Source organism: Neoarius graeffei, chromosome 9 (genome assembly GCF_027579695.1).
Source record: "Neoarius graeffei isolate fNeoGra1 chromosome 9, fNeoGra1.pri, whole genome shotgun sequence".
Taxonomy (NCBI): domain Eukaryota; kingdom Metazoa; phylum Chordata; class Actinopteri; order Siluriformes; family Ariidae; genus Neoarius; species Neoarius graeffei.
Window position 1 is genome coordinate 56,597,408 of NC_083577.1, and position 13,007 is coordinate 56,610,414.

At 43.2% G+C, this 13,007-nt stretch overlaps 1 protein-coding gene across 9 annotated transcripts in view; it reads right to left on the reverse strand.

The window, feature by feature from the left end:
• mycbp2 (MYC binding protein 2) overlaps positions 1–13,007 on the reverse strand; it is a 134,275-nt gene that overhangs the window by 82,354 nt on the left and 38,914 nt on the right. For 5 of the 9 annotated variants that reach the window (XM_060929888.1, XM_060929886.1, XM_060929883.1 and 2 more), the window contains exons 6-18: positions 12,461–12,703; positions 10,406–10,477; positions 10,212–10,308; positions 8,506–8,579; positions 4,700–4,838; positions 4,456–4,532; positions 3,278–3,482; positions 2,684–2,848; positions 2,235–2,393; positions 1,883–2,087; positions 1,634–1,779; positions 1,282–1,392; positions 668–772 (exon numbers count right to left, since the gene is read on the reverse strand). In XM_060929888.1, the coding sequence (XP_060785871.1) occupies positions 668–772; positions 1,282–1,392; positions 1,634–1,779; positions 1,883–2,087; positions 2,235–2,393; positions 2,684–2,848; positions 3,278–3,482; positions 4,456–4,532; positions 4,700–4,838; positions 8,506–8,579; positions 10,212–10,308; positions 10,406–10,477; positions 12,461–12,703 (1,798 nt within the window). The remainder of the gene's footprint in view (positions 1–667; positions 773–1,281; positions 1,393–1,633; positions 1,780–1,882; positions 2,088–2,234; positions 2,394–2,683; positions 2,849–3,277; positions 3,483–4,455; positions 4,533–4,699; positions 4,839–8,505; positions 8,580–10,211; positions 10,309–10,405; positions 10,478–12,460; positions 12,704–13,007) is intronic. The other 4 variants (XM_060929889.1, XM_060929881.1, XM_060929884.1 and 1 more) reach the window with 3 other exon arrangements.

Consider the following 13,007-nt stretch of genomic DNA (forward strand, 5'->3'; position numbering starts at 1 on the left):
ATGGAGGCAGGCATGTTCCCCTCTCCAGGTGACTATACACATTAAGTGTCTATTATTCACTACCATTTATCTACCACCAGCAAGGTTGTGAAACAGTATTTAAACATGAAATGATTATTTTTATTTTTATAAATTATTCCTAATATAACCATGTTGTATGACTACTCGGTGATGACGCAGTGGAATTTATTTTATAAAAAAAGTGATGAAACTAATTAAATGCTTCCTACCATTTTCACATGCCAAAATGTACCTATAATAAATCACACCATCTGCTTGTACGAACTCTGTTGTGCAGACTGCCAAACATGATTGGATCTTGGTTGAATAAATTACTTAAGTATCTCTCAGTATTTGCATATTTCAGCTTGATTAGTGTTATTTAACAAACATGGTGAACACTGAACATTTGACTCAAAAAAAAAAGGATATAATTAGCATAAAATTTATTTCTCTAGTTCTACCCCAGTGTGTATAAGATACGGAGATAAAAATGGGCTTTAAAAAAAGGGAGCGAAAAGGTAAAAGTATTATTCTTAAATCAAGTAAGAGTAATAAAGAAATGAAAAAAGAAGATAGAGTAAAGAAGACTAGGTGAGTGTGCTAGGTGAGGGAAAAGAGCAGGCAGCTGGGCTCCAAGCAGAATCTGTAGTGAAGACCATAGTACCTTTGAGTTTGTCCCGCATTAGCTTAAAGGCTTGAATGGGTCTGAGCCTGGCTAGGGCCTGCTCACGCTGGTTCATAAAAAGGGGACCAGGGAATACAAGGGGGCCTATGAGGGGGAGAAAGAAACTTTCACATGCATGGGTAAAGCATCTCACAAATGGAAACACATGGCAAATGATAAACACACAAGCAACGGGGGGCACTTTCACAAGAAAGTCACAATCAAATGTAAAGGTTGAATCTCACTGTGGCAGCTCTGTGGGTCTCATTTATTTTAAGCTGCTTTGACGAATCAAGAGTAAAAGATTCATTTTCAAATTGTGTTTATCAAATTTATTGTATTTGGAACAACAAAAGCCCCAGGCGCACACACCACAAAAAAATAAAATGAAATAAAATTTTAAAAAAGAAAAAAAGGCGGCATTAGCTGCATGTGAAAAAGATCATAGGACCCAAGAGAAGCAATGCCCTGATTCAACAGCTACACAAAGCTCCAGTTCTTAAAAACTTAAGCGGTATATCTATTAGTGAGGTATCATCGTCTTGTGAATCTGAAGAACTAGGATGAGCAAAAGGAAGTGTGTGTGTGTGTGTAAGGTCATGACTGCATCTTACCTCTGCCTTCTTCTAGCCTGTGGCGCCGATTGATGCGCTGTCTCTTCTCTTCCTGTCGGATCTGGATGTGTTCCTCTATATTAACGCCTGGAGGGGGAGGGACAGGCACAGCTAAAATAAAAACGATCCAGAAGCACCAGGGTAGAAGGAGGGGGCAAACAAGAGACAACATGGAGACGGTGAATGATGAGCATGAAAAGGCAATGCAAGTCAATGGAGCGCGCACACAAACACACAAATGTTGACAGGCAAACGGTTACAAAAATATAGAAAAAACAGCTCTTCGACATGGAATGAAATGTTAGCGATGGTAGTGGGCAGTCTGAAAAACAGTTGTAAGTTGGTATTGTACCTAACAGCAGGTCTAGTGGGATCATCTCCTTCACAGCATCAAAGATTCCCCTCTGCCTGGCCTCTTGGCCATCCAGCTCACGAGCACAAGCCTTGCAGCAACCACACGACGAGCAGCCCGACTCACCAGAACCACAACCACAAATTCTGAAGAGAATACACACACACACATAAGCGCACACAGACACAAATCTAAAGACATAACAGCACATACCCTGCTACTGTGGATATCAGGGTGTGCGATACTCACCCTCCAGGCACTCGGTCTGGTCTTCCACTGCTCACACAGCTAGCTCCATATCCAGTGCAGTCCCCACATACAGTGCAAACCATACACTGGTCCAGCTTCCACTTGTGCATGCCTGGCTGGCACATCATAGACTTTTCCTCCTTCTCATCTAGCTCGTCTTCCAAATCTTCATCCATTGCTGTAGCCATGTTCTCTACTCCAAAAGCTGTAAATAGTAAATGCAGAAAATGAAACAAATTAATTGCCAAGACAGCACACTAGTGTCTGAATAATCACACAAGGCCTAGGCAAATTCTCTCACTGAACATTGCCGTTACTAAACGGTTGCACTTAAAGGAAAGCCTGCTGTTACCTTTCCCTCCCTGACTCATGGCTCCTGTGTCTCGGCCGCATTGGCCCTTGTTGTTTACTCCAAACGTCCACACTTCTCCAGTTTTAGTCAGTACACATGTATGGGCTTTACCCATGGCTACCTGAGTAACAAAGTGCCCCTTCAGATCTGATACCTGACCTGAAAAAAAAAAAAGGCAAACATTGTAATTCGACCAAAGATTGCAATCACAAAATCAGTCAGGGCTATTAAAGAATACACAGACGCATCACTGACAAGCGAATCTTTCTGGAATAATTAAGACTATGTTAACAGTATGGCAGTTTTAAGATGCGGCACATTTTGGTTCATACGGTAAAGCATAAGTGCCAGTAAGAGGAAACACCACACTATGCTGTCAGGCATAAATTTCACATAGACTAAATATCAGTCCATCGTTTACAAATACTATCTTCAGTGAAGATGCTTACAGGTGCTGTCACTATAAATGGCATCCTTGCCAAACATATAGAGTTCTCCATCCTTAGTTATTATGCTACTGCTGCCGTTGTTGCAGGCTGTGTATACCGCTGTCTTTGTCTCCAGCTTGATTATCTTCTTAGGCTTGTAGGGCTTTGGCTGTCTCCGACTCTTTGCTGAAGAGGACCAAAGACGACAAGGTCAACAAAATGCAGCAATAATTCAAAATCTTACACCTGTGCGTTTGCTCTTAGGATACTAAGCGGGTGAGTGTAAAAATCTTCCTGTAGCTTTGGGTCCTGTATGGATAAGAGATTAAATTCAAATTCAATCTAAATCTTAGCTCAGCATGCCAGCATGAACTGAAACTGGAACCAATCTTCAAATAAATGTTGGGATAAGATCATTTTAATGAAATTTGTGGTGCAGACATCTGAAACTCACTAGTTATTTAAATAAATCACAGTGAACTAACCCTAAAGTGAAAGGACAACTAATCCAACTAAATATAATCAAAACTATTTCAAACAAGGTTCCAAAAGATGTTTTATATTATATATATATGAATAAAGAGTCAAATGAAATAACAACCAAGGGAGACTTACTTGACTCTCCATCTTCTCCTTTACTGGCAGATCCAGTGAAGAAGACACTGCCATCTTCAGCCACCAAGAGGGCATGGGAGCCATCATGGCCCACTGAAAACTGTACAATCTTAGGCGATTTTGTAATGGGCAGTTCCACCCATTTCCCAGCTGATGGCCCACCCTGCTTAATCCCGAGACTTTGATACTTTCCAGTGTAGTAGATCTACAAGAAATGTAGATGAGCAAATGTACACGACATAGATATATGAGAAATTTTTTATATATAAACCTTTATGAAGTTTTATTATTTTCTCTGGCAGCTTTAATAATTGGTACATTAACATTATAAGCCTGTGTAAAGTATAAAGCACAATTCATGGGATATGGAGCAAGTGACGTTATGTAACCAGGAGGCCACAGTAATCATTATAAAGTGAGGCCTGCTTCACAACTAGAGCGGGGAGAGTCAGGGGACATAGAAATAAAATAAAATAAATCCATATAAGCAGCAAACAAAAGAGGTATACATTGGACGACACATGGCAGGACTGAAGTTTCAACATTTATAAGGGATCTGTCAAACACTTATAACAGACAGAGTTGTGGTAAGGTGATAAGAAATCTATGTGCTGAAGAAATGGTTTCATGGATCAACCAGTTATATTAATGCAACTCTATATTCCATTTCAATTAAACATCTTCTCGGAATGTCATATGACCGTATAGTGTAACGAAAAAGCCTGAAATTTTGCCGGAAATAACTGTAGTTCAAAATCTAAGTACTATCTTAAATCCAGGTTAACTCAATCTCAGAATATCCCTGGCATAATGTCACCAACTACTGCATAATGAGGTGTGCATCAGAAATGGCATCCTGTGGGGCACAAAAACAAAGCTGCAGTCTGAACTTTTTCTTTCACGCAGGTCAGCCAGCAAAGCTTTCTCTGCACCGCCAGCTGTGGGTTGGCTCTTTTTCTCTTTCTATCCGTGTTTTGGCAAATAAGCGCAAGATACTTTTAACGAGTGCTATATACCAACTGCCCGAGTACTAGATACTTTCAGTTGTTCTAGCCCTCACCAGACCGGCCCACCGAATGTCCTGATGGCCAGTCCGCATCTACTCAAACGTGTATGGAATGCCTTTCTTTACCACACTGACTTTTACTACCAAAAAGCATTATGGTGCAAACACCTACCTTCCCAGAAGCTGTTTTCATCAAAGCAAACTCTCTACCGGCTCCAAGCAGTGCTGCTTCTTCATCAAACCCTGTGCCTGAGAATGTGATTGCAAACACAATAAAATGTACAGAATAAAATTCAGGTGACTCAGGCACTTCGTTTCGCATCAACAGGCAAACATGAGAAATTCGTGCAAGCTTTTATACATATGCCTAGCAACATTTTCTAAAACTACGAATTATTACTGACAAGAGCACTCACTGATTATATGCAGGTCTTTTTCCAAATCGAAAAGCGAGATGCCACAGGCATGGAGACACTTTCTAGCCAGCTTGAGCTGCAACTCTTGCTGCAAGGCAGGGTCCGTACTCGTGGCATAGATTCGCACCACAAAGCCATCCTACATCATAGATTACACACAGTGTTGACAATTCCATAAATATGAATACATGGTTGTGGATAGGTTGGACTTCAGTGCTCACATGGGCAATGACAGGGAGACCTGGAGGGGTGTGATTGGGAGGAACAGCCTGCCTGACCTGAACCCGAGTGGTGTTCAGTTGTTGGACTTTTTTGCCATGTACGGTTTGGCCATAACGAACACCATGTTTGAGCACAAGGGTGCACGTGGCACGAGGACACCCTAGGCCGCAGATCGATGATTGACTTTGTAGTCGTTTCATCCGATCTACGACCGTATGTCTTGGACACTCTGGTGAAGAGAGGAGCAGAGCTGTCAACTGATCACTACCTGGTGGCGAGCTAGATCAAATGGCGGGGGAGGAGGCCGGACAGACCGGGCAGGCCCAAACGAGTAGTGAGGGTATGCTGGGAATGTCTGGCGGAGGCTCCCGTCCGTCGGATCTTCAACAGTCACATCCGGCAGAGCTTCAACTGCATACTGGGGGAGGATGGGGACATTGAGTCCGAGTGGACCATGTTCCGCACCTCCATTGCTGAGGCGGCTGTGCAGCGCTGTGGCTGCAAGGTTGTTGGTGCCTGTCGTGGCGGTAATCCCCAAACCCGCTGGTGGACACCTGTGGTGAGGGGAGCAGTCAAGCTGAAGGAGTCCTATTGGGCTTGGTTAGTCTGTGGGTCTCCAGAGGCAGCTGATGGATACCGACGGGCTAAGCAGAATGCAGCTCTGGTAGTCACTGAAGCAAAAACTCGGGTGTGGGAGGTGGTCAGAGAGGCCATGGAAAGTGACTTTCGGTCGGCCTCAAAAAGATTCTGGCAAACTGTCCGGCAGTTCAGGAAGGAAAAATAGTGCCCTGTCCCTACTGTTTACAGCAAGGATATTGTGCTGTTGACCTCAACTGGGGACATCATCTAACGGTGGAAGGAATACTTTGAGGATCTCCTCAATCCCACCTTCATGTTGTCCGAGGAGGACGCAGAGTCTGAGGGTGCTTGGGAGGACTTGCCTATCACAGGGGCTGAGGTTGCCGAGGTGGTTAAAAAGCTCCTTGGTGGCCGGGCTCCAGGGGTGGATGAGATTCGTCCTGAGTTCCTGAAGGCACTGGATTTTGTTGGGCTGTCTTGGCTGACATGCCTCTTCAACATTGCATGGAGGTCGGGGACAGTGCCTCTGGATTGGCAGACTGGGGTGGTGGTCCCCCTTTTTAAAAAGGGGGACCGGAGAGTGTGTTCCAACTATAGGGGGATCACACTTCTCAGCCTCCCTGGGAAAGCCTATGCTGGGGTGCTGGAGAGGAGAGTCCGGTCGATAGTCGAACCTCGGATTCAGGAGGACCAATGCGGTTTTCGTCCTGGAACACTGGACCAGCTCTTTACCCTTGCAAGGGTACTGGAAGGTGCATGGGAGTTTGCCCAATCGGTCTACATGTGTTTTGTGGACCTGGAGAAGGCTTACAACCGTGTCCCTCGTGGTGCCCTGTGGGGGGTGCTTCGGGAGTATTGGGTTCAGGGCCCACTACTGCAGGCCATTCGGTCCCTGTATGACTGGAGCAGGAGTTTGGTTTGCATTGCCGGCAGTAAGTCGAACTCATTCCCAGTGCATGTTGGACTCCGCCAGGGCTGTCCTTTGTCACCGGTTCTGTTCATAACTTTTATGGACAGAATTTCTAGGTGCAGCCAAGGGGCGGAGGGTGTCTGGTTTGGTGGCAACAGGATCACGTCTCTGCTTTTTGCGGATGATGTTGTCCTGTTGGCTTCATCAATCTGTGACTTACAACATGCACTGGGACGATTTGCAGCCGAGTGCGAAGCGGCTGGGATGAGGATCAGCACCTCCAAATCCGTGGCCATGGCGCTCAGCTGGAAACAGGTGGAGTGCCTACTCCAGGTCAGGGGGGAGTTGCTACCTAAAGTGGAGGAGTTTAAGTATCTCGGGGTTTTGTTCACAAGTGAGGGTAAGGGGGAGCGGGACTTGGACAGAAGGATCGGGGCAGCATCAAGCAGTGATGCGGATGCTAAACCAGTCTGTTGTGGTAAAGTGAGAGCTGAGCCAAAAGGCAAAGCTCTCAATTTACTAGTCCATCTACGTTCCCACTCTCACCTATGGCCACGAGCTATGGGTAGTGACTGAAAGAATGAGATCACGGATACAAGCGGTAGAAATGAGTTTTCTCCACAGGGTGGCTGGGCTCTCCCTTAGAGACAGGGTGAGAAGCTTGGTCATTCGGGAGAGACTCGGAATAAAACCACTGCTCCTCCACATCAAAAGGAGTTGGTTGAGGTGGTTTGGGCACCTTGTTAGGATGCCCCCTGGACGCCTCCCAAGGGAGGTTTTCTGGGCATGCCCCACCGGGAGGAGACCCCGGGGCAGACCCAGGACACACTGGAGAGATTACATCTCTCAGCTGGCCTGGAAACGCTTCGGTATTCCCCCGGAAGAGCTGGTGGAGGTGGCTGGGGAGAGGGAAGTCTGGGCTGCTCTGCTTAGGCTGCTACCCCCACAACCTGGATCTGGATAAGCAGTAGAAGATGGATGGGTTGGTTGGGGTCCATGGGATTCATAAAGTGTCTGGAGTAATTTCATTTGTAAGCGCAATTGTGCTATTAAAAAAAGGCAGACGTCCTGCCCATTGTATGTGTGAAGCCAATTATCCTAGTATTCCAGAGCCATTCAACAAGTAAAAATGCAGTCTAAACATGGCCATCAAAAGAGCAAGTCAGATTCTACACTCTGTTAATTAGGCCAGCAAGACAGTGTTATCGCCACATAAAAAAAACTCAATAGCGTATTTTAAAATAGTCTTCAACGTAAATGACATCTCGTGCTTCCTATGCCAGAGGGACCGAATCTGCATCTAGTGATAAGTCTCATCATCAAATAAACTAATCACTCAGTAATGTGTCACGCTGAAGAGCTCTATTGCTTTGTAAATCTAAGCAAATTTTATTTCAAATGACAATTTACTTTGCTTGAAAATTCATATTTATTATTTTTGTTGTGATAACAGCGAGATAAACTAAAGCAATCGGAGGGTGCGCAATTGTACAATGCGGAGAATAATAGGAAAGAATAAAGTGAAAGGCTTTATTCTTCTTGGCAGCAAACCAGTAGCTTCAATGGACAAATTCTTACAGACAGGCACACACAGCCACATCCGGCTCAGGCAGCAAGGCAATGCACTGAAGTGTGATATCCTGTTTATACCACGGAGTCTGTGTTTGCTGGAGTGAAAAAGTGAGGTGACTGGGTACTGGAGATTATTCTTTAATTCTCCTATGCTTTAATATTGCAGAATGCACACGCTCCTCCCCCCAGGATATCCGTGGTAACTTCCTGAAGTCTGCTGATGCTGATTAAAACATTTATGCAAATACATTACCAGTCGGACACACCTTCTAATTCAATGTTTTTTCTTTATTTTTACTACATTTAAAAAAAAAAAACCCGCTTGACATAATGTGGATTACTCAAGTTGTGGAATCAGGCTATTTACTGTATTTTTATTACTTATTATTGCAGATATGCTATTGTACATGTAACAGTCCTTTATGACAATAAAATTCATATCCCCTCTCCTCTATAATGGTTACTTATATATTAAAAAAAAAAAAAAATATGGTTATTTATATGAATACAAATTAGTACTTACATCCTTGCAGGCTGCTATCTGGTTGATGTATTCTCCATCAGTGAATATGATGTTCTGTCCTTCTGCTTGAAGACCTCAGAACAAAAAAAATGTAACATATTTTAAAGATGAATATGTTTGCTGCCATTTTCAAGCCATCTTTAATTCTACAGTCATGCTTCAATCAGACAAAATGTTTTTATTATACCACATAATGTAAATTACAGTGTACAACACTATAACAACATAGACTACGTTCAGACTGCACCCTGAAACGACCCATATCCGATTTTTTTGCCCATATGCGACCTGTATCCGATTTGTTATTGACAATCTGAACGACACAGATCCGATTTTTTCACATGCGACCCAGGTCGCTTGGATATGTGGTCCTAATTCCGATGCATATCCGTTATTTTCACATGCAACTGCAGTCTGACCGGACAGGTCGCATTCATGCGGCCTACACGTCATCAACAAGAGACAAACGTCACTATTCTGCGTTGGCTAATCCCGCCTCTTTGGTGGAAAACAACAACATTTGTACAGTTTTCAGAATTTAAATAGACTTTTATAGAATTGATCAAGCTAATCAGGGCTTAATTTGAGGGGGAGCAAGCCGGAGCGCGCTCCGGAACCTCGGACGTTGGCTCCGGCAGCTATTTACACTGGATCCGGTGATCCGCCACCTCTCTTGACTATGTAACAAAATAAAATAATAATAATAATAATAATAATAATAATAATTAAATAAATAAATGCAAGTTTATTTAGTGTTAATGTCTGATTTTGATATCTGTCTTGTTGGTGATTTCTCTCATGAAACGACATCCACAAAATATCTGTTTGTATATTACGGAAAAGGAGGGTGCACACTTCCGTGGCCGCGGGAGGAAGACGCGCTGTTCGGGGAAAAAGAAGTGGAAGCGCTCTGCCAGCATTTTTGCATCAATGACCCACGACATGTCATCAGGGCATTCAGGGAATTCAGGGAAAGTAATGGAGAATCCATCCCAGATGAACTGAAGGGCCTCTTGGCCGCAATCAACACTGTCCCTATCTCAAGTGCAGTGTGAGAGCGGGGTTTTTCGCAGATGAACTTAATTTGCAGTGTTATTACAATACATGCCCAGAAGCGCCCCCCCCCCTTCTTTTTTTTTTTGCACCGGAGCCAGTCATCCTCTGCGCTCCAGGACCTCCCACTTTACAAATTAAGCACTGAAGCTAATGGTGGATTTGGTAGGGACCTGGATGTTAAACCATCCTGTATTACAAGATTATAAGATTGTTCTGGAAATTTCCAGTAATTTGACACCTTCGGTCTCATTAGTCTGCTGTTAATCAGATTATTGTGTGAGTTCCGCCGCCGCCACAAAAACCACATCGTCAGGTCTCGCCTCATCTCCATGCTTTACTTGCAAACTTGAAGAGTGCGCTTTTTTTTTGTTTACGTATTACGTAGATGTGCTTATATTACGTGTCAATTTGCGCATGCGGGACACTTTTGGGTCGTTTTCCGTTCATATTGGAGATCGCATACAAGTCTCATATAATCGGTAATGTGAACGGCCTAACAAAAAAATCGGATTTCACAACAAATCGGATATGGGTCGTTTCAGGTTGCAGTCTGAACGTAGTGTTAGTGATAATAATGCTGAACAAAGTCCCTCTTTAATTAAGCAGCCGTTCGCCCCAACATGCTCTTCAGGAAACACGGGTGTTTGTACCAGGCATTGCAATAGTGCCCTCCTGCTCCAAAGTCTCTGGATTGATCTTGATGGCTGCCATGCTGTGACTGTTCATATCCCGATATAACAGAGAGCCCTATAAAAACACACATGCATAAATGTATGGCTTTTTGCACCTAAATGTAGCACTAGCTATCAGCTCTATGAGGAAAAAAAAGTAAGAAGCCTGTTACCTGAGCAAATCCCAACCATGATCTCTTTTCCTTTCGGTTCCTGATGCGAGATGTAGAGCTATACACATGGCCCTGCAATAATAAACACGTTATAATCTTATAACAACATTCACACTAATTATAATCTTATAATCATTTATTACTAGGGCTGCAACGATCCACGAAGACACCGATTCGATTCGCGATTCAGACTCTTCGATTCGATTGATTTCGATTCGATTCTGCAACTAAATATAAAAGGACAAAACAAACCTCAGATTTTAAACTTTAATTAACAAAATCCCATTGAAATTTGTCTGGAAAGATGAAAACTTTCCAAATGCTGACTAGGGAACAGGATATGCAAGTGTAAAATGCTTAAAACAAAACAAAAATGTATAAAATAAGTTAAAATAAGGATAGTTTGGCAACTTGAATTGATGAATTCCTGAGCATTTGCTCAAACATGTCCTACTAGGAATGGAATATCTTGGCTCAAGGACATTTATCATGTTTTTAAACCCATCATTCTGTACGGTAGAGTATGGCCGCATATCATAGGCAAGGTAGCCACCAATAGCCTTCAAAACAGCTTTATTTCTAGTTTCGTTCAGCTTTGATCTGTTGACAACATCAGTCAGTTGTAACCGTCCCCGCGTACGATACCTGGTTTCACCATTTTCGTAACACTTTCAGTTTTCAATTCGGCAGCACTTACTTCGTTTACACCCACGTTGTGTTTTCATTTTAAATGACTTGTGAGGTTTGTAGTTGACCCTCCCTTATACTTCACATCAACATAACACGTACGGCACGTTGCAATGTCCTTCGTGTCTTCTCGAAACCCAAATGTAGCCAAACTTTCGATTTAAGATGAAACGAAGGATCTTTAAGCTTGACTTCCGCCATTCTGGTGCCCAGCAACGGTGTTGCAATGTAAAGTGTTGGCTACTCTGATTGGACAAGAGCAAGGACCCAAACCAATCAAATCGCACATTTTTATATAGATGCAAAGCTGTGCTCCATTCCAGCCGATTGCTTTCTTGCATCGGTTTAACAATGTAAGCGTAATGGTTATGCGGTAAAAGCACGTTTATAAAATCAGTAAAAATTGAAATAAAAAATGTCGCCGAATCAAACTGAAAATACAGCTACATGGATTGATAATTGGTACGGCAGGTATGAACTCGATTTTCGGTGCACTATGGTGAATCGCTGCAGCCCTATCTGTTACCAAACATTTACTTTGACCAACATTTTAGAAGCAGCTTAAAGGAACAGTCCACCGTACTTCCATAATGAAATATGCTCTTATCTGAATTGAGACGAGCTGCTCCGTACCTGTCCGAGCTTTGCGCGACCTCCCAGTCAGTCAGACGCGCTGTTACTCCTGTTAGCAATGTAGCTAGGCTCAGTATGGCCAATGGTATTTTTTGGGGCTGTAGTTAGATGCGACCAAACTCTTCCGCGTTTTTCCTGTTTACATAGGTTTATATGACCAGTGATATGAAACAAGTTCAGTTACACAAATTGAAACGTAGCGATTTTCTATGCTATGGAAAGTCCGCACTATAATGACAGGCGTACTAACACCTTCTGCGCGCTTCGGCAGCGCATTGATATCTGAGCTCCGTATCAATGCGCTGTTGAAGCGCGCAGAAGGTGTTAGTACGCCTGTCATTATAGTGCGGACTTTCCATAGCATAGAAAACCGCTACGTTTCAATTTGTGTAACTGAACTTGTTTCATATCACTGGTCATATAAACCTATGTAAACAGGAAAAACGCGGAAGAGTTTGGTCGCATCTAACTACAGCCCCAAAAAATACCATTGGCCATACTGAGCCTAGCTACATTGCTAACAGGAGTGACAGCGCGTCTGACTGCGTCTGACTGACTGGGAGGTCGCGCAAAGCTCGGAGAGGTACGGAGCAGCTCGTCTCAATTCAGATAAGAGCATATTTCATTATGGAAGTACGGTGGACTGTTCCTTTAAGTTCAATATCAAATCTGTTAGAATATATAATATCTATATTTTGTTGCTTAGGAATATATAGATAAAAGACATGGACTTACCCGGACAGTGCCACTGTACCCTGAGCCGATTTTGTAGAGACCGTCCTTACAAAGAAGATAAAGGAAGGATCCATCGGTTTGGAGCAGGCAGTGCTCATCCTCATCAATGCTCACCTCTTTCAGAATCCACTTGTTCATCAGTGCTGCTCGCTTGATGCCATTCCCAAACCAGTCCTGAATCTGAACCTTCCCTACTAACACTGCTTGTACACTCCTTTGTAGAGCATTCAGGATCGTTGGTACCTATAACACGCATGCACACAAGACCAGAAACTAAATCTAACCTGCATCACAAAACATCTGTGCCAACATCTACGTCATCAAAAACACCTTCAGCTGTAACAGAGCAGGTACTAATTAACTTTGACAAAGATTTGTCATTACATTTAGAGCAGGTTTGCAACATTTAGCTTTTCTGTATCTTGTATCTGATAAGATTTCCGTTAGGGCTGTGCAATTAATCGAATTTTGATCACAATTTCCATTTTTGTGTCAAACGATCTCAAAATTCATATAATCGAGTTGAAACGATTATTTTGCCATTTGT